The 27,763-nt window shown below is 40.4% G+C and overlaps 1 protein-coding gene across 9 annotated transcripts; it reads right to left on the bottom strand.

The window, feature by feature from the left end:
* Window positions 1-1,126: 1,126 nt before the first annotated feature.
* On the bottom strand, window positions 1,127-27,741 carry CRYZL1 (crystallin zeta like 1). 9 transcript variants are annotated; one of them, XM_081908790.1, is made up of 15 exons: window positions 27,597-27,702; window positions 26,083-26,177; window positions 23,922-23,993; window positions 22,297-22,374; window positions 20,352-20,424; window positions 17,188-17,232; window positions 16,108-16,176; window positions 11,133-11,266; window positions 9,392-9,503; window positions 5,895-5,915; window positions 5,095-5,193; window positions 3,854-3,972; window positions 2,887-2,992; window positions 2,322-2,367; window positions 1,127-1,315 (listed from the first exon to the last, which is right to left on the bottom strand). In XM_081908790.1, the coding sequence occupies exons 3-15, from the start codon at window positions 23,985-23,987 to the stop codon at window positions 1,216-1,218; spliced, it is 1,068 nt and encodes a 355-aa protein (XP_081764916.1). In that variant the 5' UTR covers window positions 23,988-23,993; window positions 26,083-26,177; window positions 27,597-27,702; the 3' UTR covers window positions 1,127-1,215. The 9 variants fall into 9 exon arrangements, with proteins under 9 accessions (XP_081764916.1, XP_081764914.1, XP_081764919.1 ...); XM_081908788.1 differs by lacking the exon at window positions 27,597-27,702 and adding an exon at window positions 27,098-27,428; XM_081908793.1 differs by lacking the exon at window positions 27,597-27,702 and adding an exon at window positions 27,098-27,428 and having other exon boundaries at window positions 26,089-26,177.
* Window positions 27,742-27,763: the final 22 nt, after the last annotated feature.

Raw genomic sequence — 27,763 nt, 5'->3', positions numbered from 1 at the left:
TTTTAATAGGACTTGCTTCCATAAATCTTCTTGCAATTGCGGCATATCTGAGAATGCAACCATTTTTTTATTAGCAGTGGAGGGACAAATTAAACAATATTGAGGAGAAGAACAGAGGACAGTCTTAGATGAGGAGCCAAAGTGTGACCACTATCCCACAGCAGCAGGGCATATCCCACTATGGTGTGGCAGGTGATGGGAATAGCCCTGTTTGCCTTTCCATCCCTCTTTTGTAGACTGGGCTATATGCATGAACTGGTATATATAACACAAGGCTAAATTTATAAAAGGGAAAAAAGCAGAATAGCTGGCTATTACTCAGAGTAGACCCACTGAAATTAATGACTGTGACTAAGGTCTATTCTGCCATATGCAATTTGAACATTTAACAATGGTAAATCATAAATTTACATGAGTATAGATTACAAATTACACCACAGAATATACCCAGTAAGTACTTGTGACAGTCACAAAACCAACACTTCATCAAGGAATTGCAATAACAGAGTATGTGCTGTATGAAAGCCTATACTGCATTTTCTGCAAGTGCGCATATTGCACTTAGGTTCTTAGTAAATGCAGTATCCTACCCACTGTAGTGCTGTCTTAAAGACAGAAATGTGGATTGTGCAAAACAAATGCCTAACAAATGTACACTTATTCCACAAAACGCTGCTTGTATAAAAAGACCCTTGGCAATGCATGTCATCTATAGGTGCTGATAGATCCTGTGTTTTCTAGATGGAAAGGCTAAATAAAAAACATAGCAAAGTCACCATAAAAATGAGGTTAGATTGAGAAAGCACATTCAGAATCTTGCCAATGTTACAAGTGTGTTCCAGGGACACCTTTCCACCCCCATAGTGTATGTATGGTCCAAGTAAAACAAAGCACAGCAAAATGCACAAAACTGAGCAGACAAAAGGAAAGTGTTGTCTGCTAAGCACAGGAGTGTCGGGGGGGGGGGCGGAACGGATGGGCGGCGTGTTGGAGGACCACAAATATGAGTAAACTTTCAATTGCTATCAGAAATACTCTTTTAGACATGGTAATGGGGGGAAAATCAAAGCTCTAATTTCTCCCCCAGAACTTGTAAAGAATATTCAAACAGTAATTAAAACATTAGTTGAAACGCATTGACCAATCCTTTATAAGCAGGCAATTGAGACAAAGTTCACAAATTTACACTTCACTTAAAAGCTAAGAATCTGTGCTTCAGAGCTGGATAACTTGTCTTTTTCTTGCTTCGTTCTTCTGAACCATTTCCATAGAAACTTTGGCTTCGTATAATGGGATTGGATCATCCAAATGAGGCCTAAAAGAGAATAATATCTCAGAAGTGTCTTAATGTATGCTCAAAAGAAAAAAGTACACAATTCAGGACAATTGCCATAGACTTTACTTTTTAGTAATGCAAACTTTACAGCTCAAACACACTGCAAGTGTTATAGGTTGGCTAGGATTCCTGGAACAAAGGGCAGAGAAAACAGCAAATAGGAAGCAGATGTTTAATGTGCTGCATGCATTTCAAAATAGCTTTTACTAGCAGTTTAAAAGATGTGCCATTTTATATTGCTTTTGAGAACAAGTCTTCCAGCTCCTGCCCTTCTGCATCCAAAAACGTAGACTGCAATCATAGCAGACAAAGGAAAAATAAGCTTTGTAGTAACCATTAGTAGAATATTAACTATTGGAAGGAATTCATACAAGAACAAAGACTTTTATTTAGCTGCAGTTCACAGTGGTTATTATGAATATGCACTTGGATTGTAGACAAATATTACGCACCTGCAGAGTAAGTCTGGTCCAAACTGGATTTATTTAATGTACAAGCTAACAGGCAGATTGTATTAGAGCAATTAGGATTGCAGAGAAGAGGGCTTTCTCCAAGTCATTTCCTAAGATGGCTAATTGAAAATAAAAATAAGAATTTTGCCCAAGTATTTGATATTAATGGGTGGCATACCAAGGGCTGTTTAGAGTCATTAAAGGAGCTTGCAGTGACTTAGTGGCTCTGGTATTTATTTATTTTTAATCAACAGCTAATCCCTATGTTACTGTATTATAACGCATAGCTTCTGAAGCTGCCTTCCGTTAGAAAAGCAGTTTCTCATGCAGAATCCAGGGCTCGCTTTTTGAGAAAAGTAAGTCTGAAACCTATTGGGCTCAAGGAACTGGCTTCAAGACTCTTGAGAGTTCTGGATCAATAACTACAGCCACAAAGTAGGTCTCCACAGCATTTTAATTATGTGGAGCTTCATAACTTATAATGCTTAGATTAGTTTGTAAGCTTCCATTTCACTGTAGCACACCCGACTTACCTGAAAACACCACTGGATAGCTTCTCCATTACATCTTCTAGAATGCGTATAAGAGAATTGTTAAGAAAAACTGTGTGTAGACGTGTGACTGGAGTGGATTACTAAACACACTAGCAAATCCCAACAAATCTGTTTTGAGGAAACATGGCTAGGACTGAGATGCAGATCTTTAATTTGTGAGATTGGCTTCACCATATAGACCCTGCATATCTGGGTAGAAATGCCTGGTAGTGTTTTAAAGCATTAATGTGATTTATAATCTATCCAGGTTTACTAAGCACTCTGCACAGCTTAAAGACAACAGTCCATATCCCCAGGTTTACAATCTAAAATCTAAAATTATATGTTTATTCTAAAATAGCAGAAAAGAAACCCATATGTATCACACTCTAAATGGCAATTAAATTCCCCATATCATGATATTTCCAGTACTATGACAGTCAGCAGTAAAGATCCCTTAGATGTACTGAGTTCCAATATATGCAATATATGTTGCATTTCCCCCCACTCTCTTTAAAACAAACCAGTTACTTATCAATTTAAAATATAAGCATAAAAAGGATATATAAGTATTTCCCTTGTTGCATATTTGACAAATTCCACACCTCATCATTCAGGAAAGAGACTGTAGCACCTTTGAGGAAAAGGCAACGACTATCTGGAGGATCCAACTTTTTTAAAATATGAAAAACAGTTAAGCTACATTTGCCAAAACAAAAATGGCACAACCAAAGCACATTAATTATTGGTTGACATAATTTTCCTGGTAACAGGCAGTGCAAGTGATTTTCAACATATATGAAATTGGCTTCTTGTTTTACAAACATTAATGACCTGGAAGGCGCAGAACAAGTAGTCATTCTGAGACAAAGACAGTTTACCTTTTAGTGCTCCAGTGTTTGATTCACACTATAGTAGCAATTTCATTTTATTTTAATTATGAAGTGTGCTAGATTATTACTGTCAAGTAATGCGGCACTTGGAGGACGCGGGTGGTGCTGTGGGTTACACCACAGAGCCTAGGACTTGCTGATCAGAAGGTTGGCAGTTCGAATCCCCACGATGGGATGAGCTCCCGTTGCTCGGTCCCTGCTCCTGCCAACCTAGCAGTTCGAAAGCATGTCAAAGTGCAAATAGATAAATAGGTACCGCTCCGGCGGGAAGGTAAAGGGCGTTTCCGTGCGCTGCCCTGGTTTGCCAGAAGCGGCTTAGTCATGCTGGCCACATGACCCGGAAGCTGTATGCTGGCTCCCTCTGCCAATAAAGCAAGATGAGGGCCACAACCCCAGAGTCGGCCACTACTGGACCTAATGGTCAGGGGTCCTCTTTACCCCCCTATAGATATTAAACAGTGTTGCACCACAGTTCTATGCAAGTTTACCTGGAAATAGGTCACTTTGTGTTCAACCAGACTTACTCCCAGGTACATAGGACTGCTGCCTTAATAGTAACTTAGTTTTTACAGGCTTGTGATTATCAGTCATCAATGGCAGCATATTTTTATACATGGTAATTTCAGATTTTCTTCTCACCTGGAGATTTTCTTCCATGGTAACCCAATGGCCTCCAACACTGAGCAATGAAATAATGTCATGTTTGTGTGGCAGCAATTGCTGTGAAGTTACTTCATTTTCTTTACTGTATAATCTCACTAAAAAGAAGCAAAGGAAGCAAAGAAGCTAAGTAATTAAGAGTCACATTTAACTGTGTTGAACTGTAAAAAAGACTTTATGATCTGAAAATACAGTAGAGACGATGTCTGTACTTTTATAACCCAAGAAAAGCTTCAATAAAAATGTTTCATGTTTATAATCTATCAATATACATCCCCCCTTTTCTGGTCTATTTTAAAATGACTTTCTTTACTCAGAATTCTGGGCACAGCATACACTGAGGAAAAGGTTCCATTAATTAGTTTCACCTTGTCTCCTGTGAATGTTTGATGGCAGGATCAAGTGCATAAATCAGTGCAGAAGACAGGTGAGTGGTTGCATGGTCAACCTACACATACAGCTTTAAGTCTCCTTCCTTGGACCATTTTTTTAAAAAACCAATCAGTTTCCCTGGAATTATTTTCATCCCAACATGCTACATTGACTGAGGTTAAAAAAACCAAACCTCAAATAAAAGATTGTTGGAATTTTGGGGGTATTCATTCATCCAAAATACCCTTTGAAAGGAAAGTGTACAGAAAACTACAGCCTGTAAATGCCTGAATCTTGGGTACATTTTTAACTATCATGTAGGTGACACTGTCATAGGACTATGCTGTCGATCTGCTGCTGTGTAAATTCTGCAAGGAAAGGTGTACTCAGAGTGGATTGTTACCGCATTTTTGTTAAGAATTAAGTTATGCGTGTTATTAGACACCAACACAATATATATAACATAAACATTAAATAAAAAGGTAGAAAAACAGAAAATATGTAAATATTTTGATTATGACTACAGAAAACCTATCCTAATAAACAATATATGGATTTTAGTACTGCAGAAATTTCTCATTTGCTTCTCCAGGGGACTTTATATGCAATTAACTGCTTCACCAGCATCAATAGGTCTTCTGTACCAAATTCCATACTGAATTTTTTTTCATGATTTTAACAGACAGTGCCTCACATACTATAGAGCCACTGACACTATAGTATACAACAGCACTGTATAAAACTGGCTATGTTTTTGATGATACAAAGTTTTAAAATTAATAAAATACTATGGAACTGTTGGTAAATATTTTACTGCATCAGTAAAGAGTTTTGTAGCAGTTACAGACCTCCTGCGTCAAGGATAATATCCACTCCTAATCCGCCTGTCTCCTCAAAACAGCTTTCTGTCAGGTCACATGTTCCATTGGTTTCATCTATAATACGAGCTAGATGGGATGGCAAGGTAAATTACAATATTTTAGGGGCGGGGGAGAGACCAGCATATACTTAGTATTCTTCAGACTTATACAGAAACCATTATGTAGAATAACACGAGAACAAAACAGTTATTTTTCCTCAACAATATTTACAGAGAATGTAGAAGTGTGCAGAATTCAAAAGAAAACACTTTTCAAAGACTTAGGTTGCAATCCTAGTCCTAGCTGCAAAAGTAATTCTAATAACCACCGTGGGTTTTACAGACAGCTCAGTGAACTTGTACAGAACTGGGATTTAAGACCAGGGACTTATTGGTAAGAAGCAAAAGCAAAGGAAATATTTAAACTCTGCAGAACATGAACATTTCTATCATCAACATTCAGGCTTTGTTCAGACATAATCCTAAATTATGATTTGATTAGCCTAAATATGGTTTGCTTGAACATGTGAACCCAGCCCAGGAAACTAAATGGTTGCTTGTTCCTGAGCCACCATGAAGGACTGCTAGGGACCACCCACCACACCCTGTGTTTCCCACCTGCTTCGAGGCAGAATCAAGGCCCCAATCAACAAGGCTTGCTGAGGACAAGGCAGGCAGCTTCCCCTCCCCGTGTGGTGAAACAAACAATCTGGATTTTCTTTCATGCAGCGTAAGAAATACTTGAATATAATGAAGATTAAAAATGGCAAGGTTCTTTCTTATACTCACCTACTAATGGTTGCTTGACACCTGTAAAGTAAAATACCAAAATGAGAACTGGAACATATGAAACGGTAAGAAATACTCCAAATATTTAAATACAATGCATTTTCTTAAAGACTGTGGGGCTCCTGCTGGCCTACAGGAAAGGGCTGTCATGAGCTGAATGGAGCCGTCTTCTTCCTCAGCTCCTAACAGTCTTTCAGTGCATGGATACCACAGCATTCTGGCCTTTATTCACCAGAAAGCCAGTGGATGCCTTCTGCCACTCCTGTTCAAAGGAGGGGTGATCTGCTACTAGGCCGGCTACATATCATTACAATTTTAACAGCACAGTATAATAAAAACAATTACTTTATTTTAAATTAATTATGATTTCAGTCTTACATTTTGCTCAGTGGAATGCGCTGGGGTATTTTCTAAAAGCGATTCACTGCTTCCATATTCCAAACTGGTAGCAAGTTTTAAGTAGAAATGTTCAAGCCTCTAAGCAAGTTCTCTGTGTGAAGTTAAGGCCCTTTGCTTGTTTTGAGTTTGAAGCACTTCTGTTAAAATATTTTGGACTGCAAAAATTATACAAATACATTAGAAAAGAAACTATATAATACACTGATTTGACTGTGCCAAAATAAGAGCTTATTCTCAAGCTATCAGGAATCGCTTAAAGACTTGATAGAAAACATTTCAAGCTGCATTCAGCAAAATGTTGGAAAGCTGTTATTTGGGTCAATGTGTTCCATGTTTAAACCTCCTTGTGCTTACAAAGCACTAGCTGACATGCTCTGCTTCAATATACAAGGCCTGTGTAGTAAATAGTTTACAATATCCTGTTCCAATTTCAAGTCCAATCCTTCATGGTTAATTTCATGTATAGACCATTTTTAACATGGTTCAGAAGTGTAGGCTGCTTGGCTTTGGGAGTCATTTTAACTAGCAATTAGCACTTCTGTTTTATTATACTGATGCTGCATAATGTAGACTGTTTTGTCACACTTCCAGGGAATTTTAAGCAGCAAGAAGAGCTACCCTCAAACTAGATTCCACACATTATATAGCAGTATCTAGAAGCTGCTCAAGCAGGTATCTGCCATTTACTTTTCTGCAATAGACACAATATCAGATATCAAACCAACTGTGGAACAACATTTCAAAATTAGAAGGGAAAAGGAGAAACTGTGGAGTTCTACAGAGACTGGTTTTTCAAAGCAAGAATTGAAGGTAGAAAACACTTATTCATTACTTATATGGGGCTGCGATATTTTACAATGAAATGTAAGTTTTTAATGGAAGCGGTATGTGTTTTAAAAAGGACATCTGGCACCCTATAATAGCAAAGTTGACATTAGCACAGGGAGGTACTAACGGGGAACACTTTGCAGCTGCTTACCATTAAAAGAGATTTCTTAATTATGCCATGATCCATCTGTGCAAGACATTGTTTTGTCCAAATTCTGCTTGCCTCCCCTCTCTCTTTGCAGCTCATCTGTGGGAGGATACTGCAGGCTGCTAAAGACCTCCACTCTGAAGTCCAAGACCAAGCTTCACCCACCATGCATGCCATTCCAACACGGCGCTTACATGAGAGATAACTGTGTGGTCCTGTCCATGAATTTATCCTTGCACCCCTGAGGAGAGCTGATATGCTTGCCAGATACTTCAGGGCACTGTTTCTCCCACAGAAGCAAGGCATGCAGAGCACATCTATCTTTTCATGTCATTCCCTGAGCTCACAATATGTAAACAAGCCGGGATAATAAGGAAAATGTTGACATGTGCTCACAAGTCAGCGGTGGCTGTAGTTAGTGTTCTATTCAGCCTAACAGCTGCTGCCCTACTTATTTTTGGATGGCCAAGAGGGAAAGTAAATAAGATTAAAAATAAATCAAAGGCTGTGGAAAAAAGAAAGTCGCCTGCATTTTAAAATAATCCTCAATAATTTGTAGGTCTGATTATTGTAATACTTTGAGGGATGTGAACAATTTTGGGCTCAGGTATTGGAGTAGACATTTCAGCGTTTAATAAGAGGCTTGTAAATTTTACAAAGCTGAATGTTTGGTATCCATCTATATGTAACAGGAGTTTGCAGGCGCTTATAAGTCCAGGTCTGCCTGACTTGTGACCCACTAAACTGAAAGTAACTCCTTTTACCACCTTTGGTGGACCTGCCCAAAGATTAAAGCCTTTTGGGAAATGATCTATAATGAAATTAAGAAGGTCCTTAAATGGACTTTTCCTAAGAAACCTGAGGCTTTTCTCCTGGGCATGGTTGGCCAATTGGTGCCAAAGAAGGACAAAACCTTTTTTATGTATGCTACCACAGCAGCAAGAATTCTTCTGGCAAAGTATTGGAAGATGAAAGAACTACCTACTCTGGAAGAATGGCAGACGAAGGTGATAGACTTCATGGGACTAGCAGAGATGACCGGCAGAATCCGAGATCAGGGGAAAGAGACAGTGGAAGAGGACTGGAAGAAGTTTAAATTATATCTTAAAAACTATTGTAAAATTGAGGAGTGTTGAGATGTCAAGGGGTAAGAAGTAGAGAAATACAGCTGTAAATATTAAGTTTAAAGAAATTTAATGAAAGGGAACTAACAGATAAACTGATTAAAGGGTTGCTAAAGAACTTTAGAACAAGGATGCAGCGAAAGGGAGGTATGGGGAAGTCAGTATATGTTTAATGTGGTGTATGTCTTTGTTTTGTAATGTGTTTGTTCTTTATTATGTGTTGGAAAAATTAATAAATTTTTTTTAAAAAAAACTAAAAAAAAAACTGAAAGTAACTCATCAGCCATGTACTATGGCCTGATATATTTTGACATCTCTCCGCCCAATATTTTTGCAGTTACAGGTACAGAACCAAACAGGAGCCTTGCTGATCCCTGGTGGGCAGCCATATATAGATGGTAGGCTGCATGTAGCTTGCTAGGTCACATGACAGAGCTTACTGCAGCCCAATCTCCCCCCCCCAAAAGGAATAGGAATGTCAACAGCCAGCTGCATTAAGTTTCACCAACAAAGACTTCATCTCAGTTCTAAATATTTGCCATTTATTTTATCCATCAACTGGGGAATGTACATCAATAAACACATCATTCAAAACAGCAGCACACTAAAACAGACAATAAATAAAAACTGCAGATAAAGCTCAAGTACAGTACTTAAAATACCTGGCTGGGGGAAAAATGTTTCTGCCTGGTATCTACATGATAATGTTGCCAACAATGGGGAGGAAATTCTGTAACCAAGGCACAAAGGCCAAGAAAACTCTTTCCCTTATTGCCATCAGTATCGTCTCGTCTCTGATGCAGGAGGCATTTAGAGAAGAGCACTCACAGATCACTTTAAAGTTTGGGTAGGCTGATAAGGATGTATATGTGCACTCCTTCACGTACCTGGGTCCCAAGCCAGTTAGCACTCGTGAAATGCAGACGAACATTTCAAAATAAAAACATGTGTTCTGAATTAGCTCTCTCACGCAGCTAGAACCAAACAATGTAACTCACCCACAGATGGCGTAAGCCTCTCAAGATACTGCTTGTCTTCAAGACTATATATAGTAGAAATGACTTTGGCTCCTCTGTGTTGTGCTAGCTGAATAGCGATTGTACCAAATGGCTGCAGGAGGAGAAATAGATGGAGCATGTGCATATGTTTAAATATATTGCCTTGGTACCGGTGAACTAAAATACAGAACCATTACACCCGCCTACAACTTTTAACACCAAATAGAAGGAACAAGTACATATGTTTAAAAATTGTTTGTGTATTGGTGAACTTATATACACCCACCCCTTAGGACCTTAACTATGAGCTGCAATCAGATGAAGTCCCTGCCCCAATAGCTCTATTGCTCCTGGTGAGATTGGAAGCATATCTTTAGGTTCACACACCTCATCGCCGAATATTTGGAAAGCCTGAAAATGTTGTTTCGAACACATTTCATTCTATGGGGAAATACTTTAGAATGCTTGGAAAAAACACATTATCAGCAATAAGTCTGGTATGCTGTACATGTAGTCCAAGATACAGGGATAACTTGGAAAGTATGGACATTTTAAATGTTGTCATTCATTGACCAAACTTCAGGTCCGGAAATCTGTTACTATGGCAGCCAGTATTCCAGCAGAGAGCAGGATAGGCCATGTTGCATGCAGACAGATGTGTGAGTTTCTTTTTTGAACACTTTACGTAGCCTTGCCTTGAGGGCTTCCAGTGCAAACGGAAGCACACATCACACTTTTTAATCAGTCTTTCATAAAATATACTGCAAATAGCTTCTGGGGAAGGGGGTTTCTCAGCTAGACCTGGATGCAGGTGCTATAGTTGGATGCATGGCTGTTGCTGCCTCTCCTTCCACCACTGATGACCTCAGCAATAGCAGTTAGCAAGAAGAAGCACAGAGCTGGATAGGGTCTGCTCCAACCCTTACTCAGTGCAGAAAATCCAGAGTTGCAGCATCTCCAACTCTTTAGCCTCTGCTTGAAGACTTCCAGGGAGAGCCTACTACCCCTTTAGAGAACTGGTTCCATTGTCAAACTGCTTTTACAGTCAAAAGATTCTTCTGACGTTCAGCTGAAATCTACCTTCCCATAACTTAAAGCCAATAAATCTAGTTCCGCCCTCTGGAGCAGCGTAGGGCAAGTCTTTCCTTTTAGTATACAATAGTTCTCCAGGCATATGTTGCTATTCTCTTCTCTAGTTCCTTCAGTCTTTCCTCATAGTGGGATCCCCAAAGTGCCAAGCATAGGGCTGGTAAAGCCTTCTTTCTTCCCTTCCCATCAGGTGTTAGGGAGGGGAGAAAGAAGCTTGCCTTTTGGTTGCAAGCAGAAGAGTTTCCTTTGCTGACGACGCCTGCAAAAAAAAAGGGGGGGGGTCTCCCAGTGCAGTTCCCAACAGCGGACAGGCTTGTACAGCCAAATTCAGCAGGATTTTAAACCCTCCCAAGGCAGGATCATCTATCTACTGTGGCTTTGAGCCCAGTAAGGAACAGGTGAGTTCAGCCAAAGTATAACTGAGCCCCTCCCTGGTACCCATCAGCTGATTTGGTGACATGAGCTGAATGACAGGTGCGGGTGGTTTGGGGGGAAATGGCCTTGTGGGGAACGATGAGACCATGGGTTCCTGATTTATCAGAAAGAGCACAGGCTATAAGACTTTTCAAGTCCATTTCAACAAGACAAGTATATACTGAATAGGAGTTTAAGAAAAGATATAATTGTTTCTGAAGTAGTTTCTTGTACCTACACTTGCTCCATCCATCACCAGGACAGTTTTTCCTGGAGTGGCGTAAGAGAGGTAATGTAGAGCTGTATATGCACGAAGACCATCACGAATGGTACCTGCTGCTTCAAGCCAGGAGACCTTTTCTGGCTTATGAGCTGTTTCATAATGCGGGGGGAGGGGCAAAAGGGAGGAGGAAGGGAGAGAGAAGCAGACAAGAGATTTTAAAAAGCAGGGCTGGCGATTGCCTACTTTTGAAACAGAACCTTAAATTTGTTGTTTAACCTAACAGACTATTACAAAAAATGGTGGTCAGTGTTCTCCTTCCTCCCCAAAGATCAAAATTAAAAGAAACATATTGCAGAGATAGAAAAGACAGCATGGGTTTCCTCAACCCAGTCATATAAGCTTGCAACATTTTTAACAAATCTATTAGCTTTATGTTTTAAAGTGTCACCGTATTTTTATAGCATTATGTCTTGTTTCTCAGTGAAAGAAATAAAAGTCAGAATATAAACATTGGGTTGATTCAAGTAATTACTGTACATTTAAAAAAATACTTTTTTTGATATATACATATTTTTAAGTGCTATGACGGATTATGCTTGGGAATAATATCACTTTGAAAAATGAGGCTCCTAAGACCAGCTTTAGGGTTCTAAAGCTGTTCCAAACCAGTTGAAAGTACTGTATAAAACAATAAAAACAGGGAAAGGGAAAAACCAGAACTTTATTTCGTTAAGGTGAGGTCTGGAAAGATAGGCTATTTATTAGCCTGCTTGGTTACTTAAAAAAGACATAGGGCAAGGTATTAAGTGGGGAACACAGGGCAGGATTCACCTAAAGAGCCTCATCAATGGAAGCACAAGGCTGCCATCTGTCTTACTGCAGGGCAGATTCAAAGGTAAACCATACACAGAACGAGTCTGCCCCTGCGGCTTGATGGAGGTTGAAGCTGTCTCTCATGCCTTGTTACACTGCTGTTTCTACGGGGATATACGCTCGATATTTATTACCCCTGCTATGCAAAAATCTCCAAATGAATCCAAACTTTGATGTCTAAAACCCCTGGTAGAGGACAAGGATCCTGAGATCACGTTAAGGGTAGCTAAATTCTGTGCGATTGCCATAAAACTTAGGGAACAAGCTGTGCTATCATAATGATTAAGGCCTTAAAAGATAATTTTAGGTTATATTTTAGTGACTAGTTTTAATTTATATATTTTTTAACTGTTGCTATATCTGTATTGTCCCTGTAATACTTAATTGCAAATTCAAATGTATCCCTATCGTGTTTTATGACTTCCTTGATATTGTATGTGGGCTGGAACTGGTCTGTGACTGAAATAATAAATTCATTCATTCAATGGAAGAACAAGGACTTCTGCTCACACAATGGGGCTTCCCCCACGCTGTGCCCCCAAATAAATTGGCTCTAGGTTGGGAGAACCTCTCAGAACAGCAGGAAGAGAAGGGGATCATTTTATCTGACTTACATAGAAAAGCATAACACTAAATTCTGCCCAGAGTCTTGGGATATTCAAAATCAATGTGAAACGCGCAAGGAGATTCTTAAAACTACAATGAACACTTGCACATTTTATGACAGGTATAGACAAACTCAGCCCTCCAGATGTTTTGGGATTACAACTCCCATCATCCCTGACCACTGGTCCTGTTAGCTAGGGATGATGGGAGTTGTAGTCCAACAGCAACTGGAGGGCCAAATTTGGCCACCACTGGGTTAGATGGTTAAGTAATTTGGGAGCTCTTAACTCCACACCTGACTTTGTGTGTGTTGGGTCAGAGTCAAATTTATACTGGCAAGTGTTACACAGGCCTGCCTTTTCTGGAATACTCTAAGTAAATACTGCTTTCTTTTTCCAATATTCCCTTCTCTGCCACTTCAATGTTTTTCAAAGTAAGCTTAAAAAATCAATACAAATCCAAATTACTTGAGAACCTGAATCTTGATAGCACAATTACATGACATAAGTAAGTTGAGGAAAATTAATTACCATAACATCTATTAAGAACAGAACTTGCATTTCTGGAAGGCCACAGAACACACAAAAACCTGAATATAATATAATTTATCCAGATATTATTCTAGCTGTCTATGTAAACACCACGCCAGACAGCTTTGAAACTTTTATGCCATACATCAGACCAAAATTTAGAAGGGATTTGCTAACGGTGGTTTAAACTTCTTAGTTTGGGGCAGAATTCATTTCTGAACCTTCTCGAAGGGTGTAGACAACGGTGTCCAAACATTTTCAAAGAGGGCTAGATTTGAAGAAGTGAAGGGCCGTGAGGGCTGACCAAAGGGCCGACCAAAGTCGTTAACCTTTTTTTAGGATTGAAGTTGTTAAGCTTTTATTATGATTTTACCCCAAAGTTGTTGACTTTGGACATGGCAGGTGTAGAGAGACTTAATCTGATCAGCCTCCTTATGTTTCATCAGTGGAAGCTTGGGCTTTGTTTAGTTTTATTCTTTGAGTCTCTTCCGTAACACAGAGGACAAAGCCTCTTTCATTATTATGTGTATGCAGATGTTGCCACCCACTTCTCTGGGTCAGTTCCAGGAGTGGCTGCTGTCCATTGGGACTGGTAGGTTAGAAGGCACCAAGATCAGCAGGAGGTGAAGTCAGAACCAGTGACAGCTAGAGCCTGTAATTCCCGTTTTGTTTCCATCCTCCTCCCTGCTGAGATGAAGAAGGAAGCTGCCAGGCAGAGCTAACATCTGGGCTAGTTGTCAGAAAGAAGGCAGGCAGGTGGGGCTTGGCTGAGGACAGGATGAGGTTGGTGGGGCAATGCTCCATTAGCTATAGTGAATATACCACCACCCGTCAGGTCCATGTCCTGAACAACATTTATTTCTATCCATATATAACTGAACAATTGACTAAGGTTCATTAACCAACTAAGATTTCTTTAACTGTGTGAACAGCCCTATGAAGGCACGAGTGCTTGCAATCCACATATTTTCGGGCAGCTGCTAGCAGTCCTTTATACAGTCGTACCTTGGTTGACGAACGTCTTGTGAGTCAAACGTTTTGGCTCCTGCAAGCCTGGAAGTGAGTGTTCCAGCTTGAGAACTTTCTTTGGAACCCAAATGTCCGGCATGGCTTCTGCGGCTTCCAATTGGCTGCAGGAACTTCCTGCAGCCAAGCGGAAGCCTCGCCTTGGTTTCCGAACGCTTTGGAAGTCTAAAGGACTTCCGGAATGGATTCCGTTTGGCTTCCAAGGTATGACTGTATTAGAAAGGCTAGAATGCCACAAAACAGTGAGATTCTTTGTTATCCAGCAGGACTTGCAGGACTCAAACATTTCAGTGTTGTTTTCCTTACTGTAGCCCCCTCCTCAATGTACTGCATGCTAACATTGAAATTCCCCTAACTTTGAAAAAAAACCTACTTGTGATGCATTTTGTGGGACCTGCTGTTGGAAAAATACGAACCCTGCTGGGTTTACAGCAATGATAGTTAAAATTTCTGGGTTGTAGCCAAAGTACATAGAGTTGATTTTTTTAATGTTTCTTTTTCTGTTGTCTTTTACCATGTATTGAGTACTACAGAACATAGCTATAGTTTCAAAGGATGCCGTTCTGCTATTGAACTTTAGTTATACAAAATATTCAGAAAGGTTTGTGTTACACAAAAATATAAAGATTCCTGCAAAGGCCACAGTCGCAATCCAGCACGGGAGACAAGGCTGCAGAAGCAGCCTCAGATGCCTGCAGTCATTGCAAAATGTACAACTGGATGCATAACTAACTTGCATCACAAAGGCCACCCAGGACCCAATGATCTGGCACCCGCAACCGTTTAATGTACATGGCAAAGCACATCTGCACCTGGACCCCTAGTTGAGTGACTTAAGTTTACAAGACTATAGGCGTGTTGGGGCTTATGACATCATTGTCATGTTGAGTGACATAGAAACAACAGACTTTGTCTGATGCCAGATAGCAATTAAAGTTCAAAGCTGGGGGTGTGGAAAACTCCACAGGATTCGTAATTGTCTGCAATTCTTCCATGACACCACTGGCCAGGGAACAGGGCACTGCAGCAAACACAGGGTTAATCCCTGCCCTCCCATCAGCTAATATTACCAGTGGGGGAAATGGTCTTGAGGGCTGGAGGTTGCCCACCCCTGAAATAGCTTCTTTCCTAAAGGGAATGTTTCTGAAACAACATGCCCCCTATTCATGCCCTCACAAGAGGTTAGATTTGTAGATAAATTATGACGATACATTACAGTTTGGATCATAAGATTTTTTAAAAACTTCTGTGACACAGTTCTAGATTAGCTTTCTCCAATTTGGTGCTCTCTCAAAATTTTGGACTACAGCTTCCATCATCCTTGACTATTAATCAAGCTGGCTGTGGCTGATGGGGGCACTAGGGGGCACGAGGCTGGGCAAGGCTGCTCCAAATCCTTGGTTGAGTAGACCCTTCCCCTTGTGCTCATGCAACCTTTTACAGAACGGTGATAACTTTGGATCCGACCCAGTGCTCTTGACCTTTTGGATTTGCCTGCTACTTTTATTTATTTAGTTTAGTTTAGTTTGCAAAGGCATGTTCTAACTATTGCACCAGAGGAAAACCAGGATGTCTGGCCTAGAATAATCGAAGAAGTTTGAGAAGAATGCAAAGCTCAAAGCAGGGCTGGACACTGCTTTCAGAAATGCTTGCTTTTAGAATTTAAGAGTAAATCAGCAAAAATAGTTGAGTGAAGCAACAAGAGCAATAGCCTAGGAGAAATGAAAGGGGTGAGTCAGCTCTTGTGGTTTCTATTTGAACATTAACTCACTGAAAAGTATGTATTGCTGCAATTTCTTTAGAAGAGATAAATTGTGCAGCATTTAAGGCGTCAGCTCTGAGGACATTATATGCAAATCAACTGAAATACATACAAATAAAACAAATTTGACTTTTATAAATAGTTTTTTTTGTGCTACTTGGGTTCCATGTGGTGCTTAACACAAGATACATACCTAAATAATGTTCATGAACTAGAACAACTTCACACAAACCAGACTCTTCTGAATCCAGCGGTAAAATTCCTATGAAATCAAAACAAAACCCTTCAGCTCAAACCACATATATACTGTATCACATGTCAAATAAGAATTGCATTTCTAAGGGAAGGCTATAGTCCTAACCTCACTGACCTGGGAGTAAGACCCACTGAATTCAACAGGACTTGCTTCTCACTAGATACATGTAGGATTGCGCTGTTCATCATTAGTCTGCACATCACCTTTAGCTTCTGTCACCTCTATATAATGCAGCTGGGAGGGATGAAGCTGTAAAATTTGCCAGCTCTACCCTAAGTGTCGCTGCTGCTGTGATAACAGATTGGCTCAGACTCAAACACCTCTTCTTTGACCCTTTTATGAAAGAACTTGACAGTGCAGTGTGGTACCAATGAGTGATAGTTATGGAACTCAGTATTAATGAAATGAACATGTATTATGTGCAGTTCCAGGAAGCTTACTCATGTGTACATAGCAAAGCCTGCCTTGGGGCATGTTCAGACTAGCAGTTTGTTACACTATCTGCTCACAATTTGAAGTAAAGAGATGATACAGGCAGAAAGAAGTTCAATTCGCATTGGTGGATCATTTTCACATAGGTAAAGGATCACCTTAATATAGCTAAGTTTGGATTTTACTGCTAACAATTCCTATGTATTCTTCAATACCAAATTTATCACATCAAGGCATCATGGGGATTCTCATAAAAAGGCAAATTCAGACTTAAGATTTAAGAAATGAAAGAAATCTAAAATTTCTGTTATTTTAATTTGCTATTTGTTTGCATGTAGCCCCATGTCAACATATACAATCTGGATGCAGACATAAGGCTCGTTAGCCTCAGACATGTCGCCATCCCTTGGCCTAGCCCCTCACCCGTGTCACACTGTTACTGGGAAGCTAGAAATATGGTTGTGCTGCCTGGGGCTGATGCCCAAAACTTCTGGAGAACGCCAGGCTAAGGAAGGCTATTGTAACCCAATGCAGCTCTTTCACTTAAAAAGTATTCACTGCTTAGATTAAAAAACTGCAACTTACCAACTACCTCATCATTTGGTTGAAAGAAGGTCACTTTATTTCCAGCTTGAACAAAAGAAAATAAAGGGATTTAAATAAAAAAAAAACCCAAGAGAAATTACTATACTTTGAAAACTGTATTTGCAAAACAATAATTTACAAGGCAAGCTTCCTGCCATTCCTGATCCCCAAGCAGATGTCAGTGAAGAGGTAGTGAAAGTCCATGTTAAGCAGTAGCAGAAGGAAGGGTGTGGTGGCGCCACTTACCCCATCTCCTGGCAGCAGAGTTGCAGCTGCTTATCAGGATAGGGGTGAGGGTGTCAAGGCTTCACAGAGGTCGGTGCTGTGAAAACACACCTCCAGAACCAATGAGGTACTTCTGTTGGCAATGCCAGGGTGCTGAGCCGAGGGTGCATAAAATACAAATAAAAACACTGGTGTGTGTGTCTGCAAATTCTGCCCCTGCCTGTAGGTGTGTTTAAACAGCACTAACCTCCCTGCTGCTTTGCCCCTCCCACTATCAGCTAAGCAGCAACTCTGCTGCCAGGTGATCAGATAAGCTCTATCCCACACCATCGGCTGCTGGGTCCATGAAGGAGGAAGAAAAAAAGGACTTTCTTTGGTTTGCCCCAAGCTTCTCATTGTTCCACTCTACTGAACTACCTGAGGTTCTAGTACTGAGGAGAAAAGCTTCTTTCTACTTTCTCTGCAACATGCATAATTTTGTGCACCTGTCAAGACCCCCTTACAAACCTTTTTTAATAAACTAAAAAGCCCCAAATGCAGGACAGTTGTTTCAGCCCCATAATCATTTTGGTTGGTGTTTTCTGAACCTTATGTATCCCTTTTTGAAGCACAGCAACCAGAGCAGGACAGTATTCCAAATGCGATCGCACAACAGATTTGCACAGTGGCATTATTATGTTGGCAGTTTTGTTTTATTTGGTGGTCTTTTTTGCACTTGCTTACAGTGAATCACATTTGCCATTTTAATGCCCATTTACGTAGTTTGCTCTTAACCTCTTGATGTAATCAGCAAGCTTGGCCATCTCACCGTTTACCCTAACTCCAGCTCACGCTTAGTTTAATAATAGGAATCTGCCCTACATTTTTCATGGTGAAGACAGATGGAAACCATTCAGTTTCTCTATAGTCTGCTTGTTTTCCTTTAGCACACCTCTGACTCCCTTGTCATTCAACTACTTCCCTAGCTGGTTTCCTGCTAATAATGTATTTAATTGCATTTTTTGTTCTTTCCATTAGTGTTCTTAGCAACGTACTCCTCGATTAATTGTTTTTAATGTCCGCTTGCATTTATTTTGAGGAAGTTTGTGCTCCTTTTAGTTCTCCTCATATTTTCTTATGTTTTCTTGCCTCCAATAACTTCCTCAACTCTTAAAAACACTGTTAGCCACCCGGCCTGAGTGGTACCTTTCCTGATCTGTGGTACTGTATATATTCTAGCTGAGCTTCTTTAATGTGGTTTTGAATAACTTCCATGCATTCTGGAGTTATTTGACCCTCTTTGCTTTCCCTTTCAACTTCCTCAACAAACAGAAACCAGCTGCCCTGGCAGAAAGGTACTTACAAGGGAAAAAACCCAAGTGACTCTTTCAAATGAGCTGAATCACAAGGCACAGAGAAATGCAAAATACCTGAAGTCATTACCAGCAGGACCTGGGAAAAAGCTCCTCTGACCCTAAAGCACAGGCAAATCAACACTCCCATACAATTATTTTTTTATTAAATTTGTATACTGCCCTATACCTGCAGATCTCAGGGCAGTTCACGACAAGATCATAACATAGAAACATAAAATACATAATAAAAAACAAGAAAAACTCAATAATCGTCCCCCTCCCCAACACATTTTAAAAGGGCATTCATTGGATGTTAATCAGCCAAAGGGAAGTGTAACTGGGTGTATCTGCATTCCACTCAGGATCCTGTCCCTAGTTCCTCATTTCTTAGAGCAGGGCTACACAACATGTGATACAAGAACCAAGAGTTTGATAAAGCTCCTGTATATTCTGTCTATCTAGGACTGTGAAAGCATCAGGGCATGGTTGGGGGTCTCTGTTTGACTTGGTAGATCACAGGTTGGGCAGGTCTGTCTGAGGAGAGTGGGGGGGAAAGAAACAGCCAAATGCAAAAGCAACTCCTAACTTCTACCAGCCTCAACCAATGCAAACTTAGTTGACAGGAGGGTCCAGTTTAGGAGACCACCAGGAAGGGATGGTTTCTCACCTCTGTCTGAGCCATAATAAAGCAGAACGGCATCAGACCATAGAACAGACTCTGGGGTTTTCCAGATGTTCAGAGTTCAGGAATGCTTCAGTAGAGCCTGGAGGCCATTGTCACTTCACAGAAAAAAGGGTTTGAACCACATTTGGAAAAGAAGTCCTGTCGTGTCCTTTGGTAAAAGTCTTTAATAATGGACAAGATGCAGGGGATGAAAGGAAAAGGAACTCTAATGCCTTTCCTTGCCACCCAATTCATCACTGAGCTTGCTGTGTTTGCAGAGGGCAGAGCAAGGTCAGGTCAGCTTCTCTGCTTGTGAGATGAATTAGTAGGGTGTGGATTTCTGTGACCCCCCCATTCTGTCATATGACCAAGAAACAGTAGCCAACATAGAGCTCTTGCAAATTCTGCATGTTTTATTCTTCTAGCCTTGGGGTTCTTTTAATGGGGAGAAGTTACAGAAACACACTGTCCCCTTTCTCCCAAAGCCTGTAGGTGCCTACTCAAGTATTTGGCTCAGCCATGTGCCAAGTCAATTCTTTGCTTCTCTTCAGATGTAACAGAAAGCCATAGATGAAAGCTCTTGATCTCAACGATAAGGTGAGATTTTCATACTCAGAGTTATAGAACCCATAAGACATGTTAATATTTTCCAGGAATTCACAAACAAAATATTTATATAGAAGAAAGTAAACGGAAGCACTCAGGAATTCAAGTGGCCCTAATAAACCCAGCCATTAACAATCAGCATAGTCCCACTGTGGCTTGTTTCTTTGCCACACTGTAATGTGACCGAATGTCAGGAGAAGGTAACAGAATGTTAGGAGCTGGGTTTCATGTTGAGAAGATTAATGGGGTTCAATGTTGTATAGTACAAATAATGTTTACAAGGCATTTTTCATTGCCAAAGAAAAAAGCAACATTATACTAATTAGTATACTCACTCTCCAACACAACACCAGCAATTTCCCTCCCAACAGGTAGAAACTCCTTCTTGATCTTGATTTCTGACAAAAGCTAAGTCAAATAATGGTTAGAATGCCTACTGTAAAAAATAATAAATGTTGAGTACATATTAGTACAGTAAAATGCTATTACAGCCTCTCACCAAACATTTAATGGCAGATTAATACAGTATAGTCCAGTAAGGCTGAAATCATACACACATTTTTCTTGAAGTAAGTTCCACAGGAACTTAGAGTAACATGATTAGGATTGCAGTATAAATCTTACACATTTGAAAAATACTAACTTGACTGTGCTATGGAACCCCAGGTCTTTACAGTTACCATGTTCTGTCTTCTCTGTGTACAAAAATGATTAGAAAATGATTTAGTAGTTTAGTTATTTGTCTAATTATTGAAATGCTATGAAAATGTCACACACAACATCCTTTGCTTTTAATAATTTTAATAAATCACGTCATAATGGCAGTAACACCTGGCAAAAGCCTTAATTTCCCTTGCTTTGTTCGCCTCTCTATTTTATTTGTTCTTCAATACAAGATAAAACAGTTCATGTTATGGGCAGGCCAGATACCCATCTAAAGCAAAAAAAAACCCCTGCACTAACAAATAAAAGAAAAATCACACATAAATCCGTTTTTAATTTTTAAATTATGTATTTTTTTAAAAAAACATAGTAAGCTAGAGAAGTTCTAAGAGGCAGATAAATGTAATAAGAAAGGTCTTTATGCTGTACACATTTGTATACTTAGCACAGCACACTAGCTCTAATCCCAGAAGCGATGGGGTACACGTTGTCCAACTGATTTCTACAACTATGGGACCATAGAACTAACCAGCGTACCCGAGGGGGTGCTTAGCTTTAAGTGTGGGCAGATAGCATTCACTTAAGCCTCTATTAGAGCCAATTTATATGCAGTCCTGGGAATGGCGCTTGATCCAGCCTCTACATGGTAGCTGAAGGAGGCATAACACGTAGAGCAAGGATCATCCTTGCAATTATCATTCATAATGTGGAGAATCTCCACACCAACAGCAAACATTTGTAGCAGCAGGACACAAACTTTGCAGAAAACAAGGACAATTCACTGTCAACTATGCCTATTGTGTGGACCTACTCTAACAGGGACTCCCCCCCTCCCCCCGCAGCTAGTAATGGCTGTAGTGCAGGGGTCAGCAAACTTTTTCAGCAGGGGGCTGGTCCACTGTCCCTCAGACCTTGTGGGGGGCCAGACTATATTTTGAAAAGAAAAAAAAAAGAATGAATTCTTATGCCCCATAAATAACCCAGAGATGCATTTGAAATAAAAGCATACATTCTACTTGTGTAAAAACATGCTGATTCCCGGACCGTCCACGGGCTGGATTTAGAAGGCGATTGGGCCTGATCCGGCCCCTGGGCCTTAGTTTGCCTACCCATGCTGTAGTGGTATGGAAGCCAGCCATTTGGGTCTTAGAACCACCCCCCTTCATTTATACTACTGTTTTACATAGTTGAATAAGGTAGAGTTCAGTAAAAGGTGATCCTTTAGTTGAAAAGGGGCACCTTATATAAATAGCAGTTACTTTGACTGTTGGACCAATATACGACTTGTAAGTAACTTCCACTGAGCATTGTTGATTTCCTTGTGAATAAACGTATGGAGAGTTACGCTGTAAATTATAAGGGTGCCTCTGTTACCTTATGCCAGGGATAGGAACCTGTGGCCCTCCAAATGTTGTTGGACCTCAACTCCCCCCATCCCATGCTGGCTGGAGCTCATGGGAGTCGGAGCCCAACAACACTTGGCAGGTCACAGGTTCACCATCCCTGCCTTATGCAAACAAAACTGCCACCAAAATGGGTTAACAGCATTTTGATGTATTTGAATCAAAGAGCAGGTTCATAGGTTCAACTTTCCATGAAGTAAAATAATACAAGTACCTTATCATCGATCCGACTTAGAGCACAGGCTTTCACTTGCACTTTCACATAGTTGTCTCTTGTGACAGGAAGGTTATCCTAAGATTGAATTGACATGATTCCCCAATAAAAGGACAAGTAAGTATGTCACAACTAGGTATTTCAGCTTAACTGATTTTGTGGATAGAGTTCTTCCCTGCCCCTAGATTACAGTGAGAAAGGTAGCTTAGCGGTAGAGCATCAGCTTTGTATACAGGAAGTCCCAGATTCAGCCCCCTGCATTTTCATGTAGGGCTAGGCCTGAACCCCCATGTGAAATCCTGGAAAGCTGTTGCCCATCAGTGCAGAAACTACTTAGCTAGTGAGGCCAATGATATGACTCATCAAAGCAGCTTCCTCTGTTCCTATGAACTGTGTTGCAATCCTACCCTGCAAAGTTTTAAAGCTACTTAGAAGATTATGGACGAGTTACATCTAGGGAATGACTTTAGTAACAATACATAGAATGCAACACACACACAAATGAACTAAATTCTATGGAAATCTTACGCCGAGTTATTCTGATTCAGGCAGTTAACTCAAAGTTTCCAAGTCACTTTCCTCTTTGAGAAGGAAGTGAAAAAGTGACCTTATAATATATCCAGAAAAGGGATGCTGTACTATATGCAATTATTACAGTGGGTTGTAAATTATAAATAAGTAAAAAACCCTTTTACAATTCTGATTGTACGTCTGATATTCTTTTCTGCATCTTAGGCTCGTCATGAACACATACATATATACGGGTTGTTCTGTCAGTCAAAAGTGGAATGCATGTTTTAATAATTCTGGTTCTGAAACTATTTTCTCATGTATTTTGTTAACTGGATTGAGAAACAAATTAAAAAACCCCAGTTACTGCATTCAGATGTTTCAAAGTTTAAAAAGGTAATTTGTTTTGTTGTATAATTTCCCCACTTTGAAAAGCTTTCAGTTAAATCTAAGCCTTTCTTCATAACTCACGGCCAACCCATAGTTTGACAACTAGGGCTGTTGTTCAGGCTCACACTCTGAGTCCTCACATACAGTCCACTTTCTCATGTCATGATTTAGGCAGACCATAGTTTATAATTAGATCTGAACCAGACAAATTATGGTGTGTTCAAACTATAGTTCACCTGCATGCAGCACTTGGAAACCCACTTCAAAGTATGACTTCTAATTCTGCCTAAATACAGTTTTATGCTCACCAGGAAGGAAGGGAATCTAAGCTTGAGACAGAAAGTGGAGCATGCAAGTCCAAAGCCCATCCCAAAGGCCAAACCATGGGTTGGCCATTATAAGTCAACTGAGATGGGATGGCATTTAGAATTACAATAATAAGTCTAGAAGTCTCCCTCCTCTTCTGGAGCTAGTGCAAGGAGAGTGGAAGTTTCTGCTGTTGTTTTAGGTTAACTTTAGCTTAGCATGCCATTTAAACAGAAAACTGTGGTTCGTCTTAACACTTAGCTGTATCAAGACATTTTAAACTATAGTTTGAAGTTGGCTTCTTTCAACTAGCCACAGTTTGTACAAGATCACAAGCTGTCATTATTCTAAAACAAATTATGGCATCACATATTTTAGATGTGTATGCAGTCTTATATTTCTTTAAGCAAATAACTTACCTTTTCCAGGAAAACAAAACTGGCCTCTTCTCCAGATGAATTCTGCTGCCAATATAAGCCTTTCATTCCGACCTTTAAAATATAGAGCGGGAAATGAAATAACTAAATATGAATTTAGGCCAATATATAACTAATCAGTTCTGCTAGCACAAGCACTTTGAACTTAGCAATTAAACTTCCTTTCCCTCTCCTTGTGCCCCCGTCCCACAAATCTGCTCTTGAGCGTTGCGGGAAAACCCAGAACAAATTAGGTGAGAAAGTTTGGTTGCTCTGCCAAAAGTGCTTGCACTAGGAACTGTTTCATTAGATACTTCCAAGTGTTTCTAAATAGATTTCAAATAAAAGACTTTATATGTTTTATATAAATTTAGAGACCACAGATTGTTTCTGATAACTGAAAGAGCAAATCAAAAGAGGTGAATTTTTAAAACTTCCTGTTATAATATTGTACTATTATCCATTAGAAAGATACGTCACCTCATAACATCAGCTACACAGAACCCAATGGACAGATATCGCTCTTATGTGATTGTAATTGTGGGGCACCGGAATCGTTGCATCACATAATTCTTGATTGTGCTTTTCACTTATCGGCCAGGAGCAAGTTTCTTGCTCAATATCTTAAGGGAATTGCCGATGATACAACTGAAGCCAAACTGAGATATCTATTAAATGATGATGACCCCCTAAGATCACTCATGGTTGCCAGATTCTTGATCAGCGTCCTATCCCTAAAGAAGAGAAACGGACTCTTGTGTGGCTCGGATAATCCCTTTAAACCATGATCTATGTTTTAGGATGTAATTAGGTATTATCACCATTGATGTCTTCTATTAATTTATGAGCAGAGGGCGATGTTTATGTTACAAATTTTGTAATGTATGATGTTGGTCTTTTGTTTTTGTTTTGCTTTGGTTCTTGTCTGTTTTTTGTAAGTTTTGGAGGTTTTAAATTTGGAGGTTCAAGTACATTATGGTGGTATGGGAAACTGTCGTGTGATGGGCCAATGGCCGTAATAAAGATCAATCCAATCCAATCCAGCTACACAGAAAAATTATGCTTCTGATTATGCCCTGATAGCTCAGTGGGTAGAGCATGAGACTCCTAATCTCAGAGTTGTGGGTTCAAGCCCCATGTTGGGCAAAACTTTCCTGCATTGCAGGGGGTTGGACTAGATGACCCTTGTTGTCCCTTCCAACCCTACAATGATTCTATGATTGAGCAATACAAGCAACATTTTTCTTATTGGAAAAGCCTGCTTTAGTAATGTAAGTCTTGATCAGCAATTACGAACCCTGATAAACTTCTAAGCCACTCAAAGATACTTCTGATCACAGTTTGAAAAACATTTATCTGTTTCTTTTTATTTCCTTCCCTAATTCAAAGATACTTCATGAATATACATCGACTTTTTAACCGTGGAGTAGTTTATTACATTACAGCATGCTGGGCTTAGTTCTGGGAAATCTAAGAAAGAAACTCAGTTACTAGCTTTAGGGATAAATCACCATCTGTTTCATTTCACTCATCTGAAAAATGGGAACAACACTAAGTTGCTTCAGGTTGCATTAATATACTTACTTACCAAGGGGAAAGTCTCATTGTACTCAATGGGACTTACATCTTGGAAAAAATATATAGGACTGCACTACAAGAAATTGAAAATTGTAAAACATTTCTGTAGAATTTTACCACAAACTCAAACCTTTTTATTTTTACGATCACCATTTATTCCAATGGAATGAACAACTTTTACCCAGAAGTATTCTCAGCTTGGCTAGTACCTACCATAACTGATTTTTTTTTTCTTAAAAGAACAAATCCTGAAGAGCACTGAGTATATTCTAAGGTGTGCTCAGTTTGTACGATTCAATGCCCAAGTCTAGCCAACCATCTGTATAAGCATAGTTCGTCCAAAGCAAAACCATAACTCTCTGCAGACAAAAATGAAGTGATGGTATGGTAAGGTATGGTACTTGAAGACTACAGATAGGAACAGCTTGTGATGGGACTACTAATTATCTAAAATATGCATATTTACAAGGAAATGGAACGTGATGTATGCACACAAAGCACATAATATATTTTGTAAATCTGAGCTATTAGTTTTTAGTTCTAATGGTAAAGATAGCCCACTTAGTAAGGATTATTTATCTGAAACCTTTACTGTTTCTTGTGCATTTCATTCATCCTCAATCCTGTAACTCATCTTCCCTCTCACTCTTAAGCACTTCTCGGTTACTTATCCAATGTACCCTATAAAAGCACAAGAATTCTGAATAAGTGAAATGGCAAATTTGTTGTGCATGAAAGGATATTTCTAGGTCTCAGTTGGAAATTTCTGCAGATATCCTATTTTATTCTAAGCAGGCCCATCTGGATTTTATTGGCCAATAAGATCTACCTGTGGAGCCACTCCTCTGGATTCCCCTAATCTCAGATGGGAAGTGGGCTGCGAGCCAAACAAGGCTTTTCAGTTGTAGGGTCTTGTTTTTTGCATATTTGCCAGACACTGGGCTTAATGCCTTTTCAGCACCAGGTGAAGTCCTTTCAATTTGTGCCAGCCTTTTAGACATTTTACACAACACTACTCAAAGCACATTTATTCAAAGGTTCAGCCGAGTTCCATTCAATGGGACTCACTTTCCAATTAAGTGTCTCTCTCTAAGTGAAGCGCTAAGTGGTGCATTGTGTTTTGCTTTAGCAATCGCTGGCATGTTTTGGAAACTCCACTTTTTAAATTATTTTATCCTATTACTGCATTTTAGTCTATGCTTCAGCTCTATTCTGAAGAGAAGGGTATAACGTTCTCGAAATAAACCGGTGCGTAAACAAAATAAGCAGATGCCCCTACCACAGTGCCAGTACTTTACTGGGTCTCTTAAATGCAAAATTGCAAGATCTTGATTTCCCACCACCAGCTAAAGGGAAGGATATGAGATGAGCAATAGCTGCAGGGAACCTCCCGAGCTCAGGAACCTCGCCCTTCTTTAGCAAGACTGGAAATAAGTGCGGATGCTGAACAGCTACGGGAGGTCAGAGAAGGGCGGCTGCAGGTCCCGAGGGCTGAAGGCGCCACAAAGATCAGCGCTGCTCTGCTCGCTCCCTCTGCCTCGCGCGCCCAGCCCCTTGCCCCGCAGAAGAGACCCGGGTGGTTGTCATGACAAACCCATTACCTCTTCTTAGGCCCCTCTCTCTGATTCTCGCGGGAGCGCGAATCCTAGCTTGGAATGCCTTAGAACGGAGCAGCGCAGAAACGCAGATCCCAATTGGCCAAAACGGCTGTCACTCTATACGGGGGGCGGGAGACCGAGGGAAAAACGAGAGGAGCCCTCCGGAGCGACGCGCTCTAAAAGCTTATCGACGGGAGTTCCTGGCCTGTTAAAACTACAATTCCCAGCAAGCCTTGCAGCACGGATTGCCTCATTGGTCCCAGCATGCAGCGCCTCTCCAATTACTGAGTGGGCAATAAAAAGCCGTACTAGGCGTGTGAGAGGCAGAATAAGGATGGGAGGCAAGTCAGCTTCGGCGCGGTCTCCTTTCAATAAGCATGACTTTCGGAACACCAGGCGTGCTTCTTTCTCGTCACACCCAGCCTCGCTCGGTTCCCCTTCGTTCACACAATTGCTACCGGCCCGTGCGAAACTTGCGTGCCCTCCTCGGCTCTCCCCTCACCTCGCGCCCTTGGGCTTATCTCCTCTTTTCCCAGAGCGCGCTTTCGGCAACCAACTCGGCGGAATGTTCCCCTTTCCTAATGGTGGCTGGGCGCGTCCGTCATCGGGAGAGGGGTGGGATCTGCGGGCTGAGCGAGGGCTTGGTTGGCTGCCTCGGGATTTGCGCCT

The sequence above is a fragment of the Podarcis melisellensis genome (assembly GCF_964234715.1).
Source record: "Podarcis melisellensis genome assembly, chromosome: 4".
NCBI classification, from domain to species: domain Eukaryota; kingdom Metazoa; phylum Chordata; class Lepidosauria; order Squamata; family Lacertidae; genus Podarcis; species Podarcis melisellensis.
The sequence above is the reverse complement of the archived record's forward strand: the minus strand, read 5'-3'. Positions and strand labels throughout refer to the sequence as shown.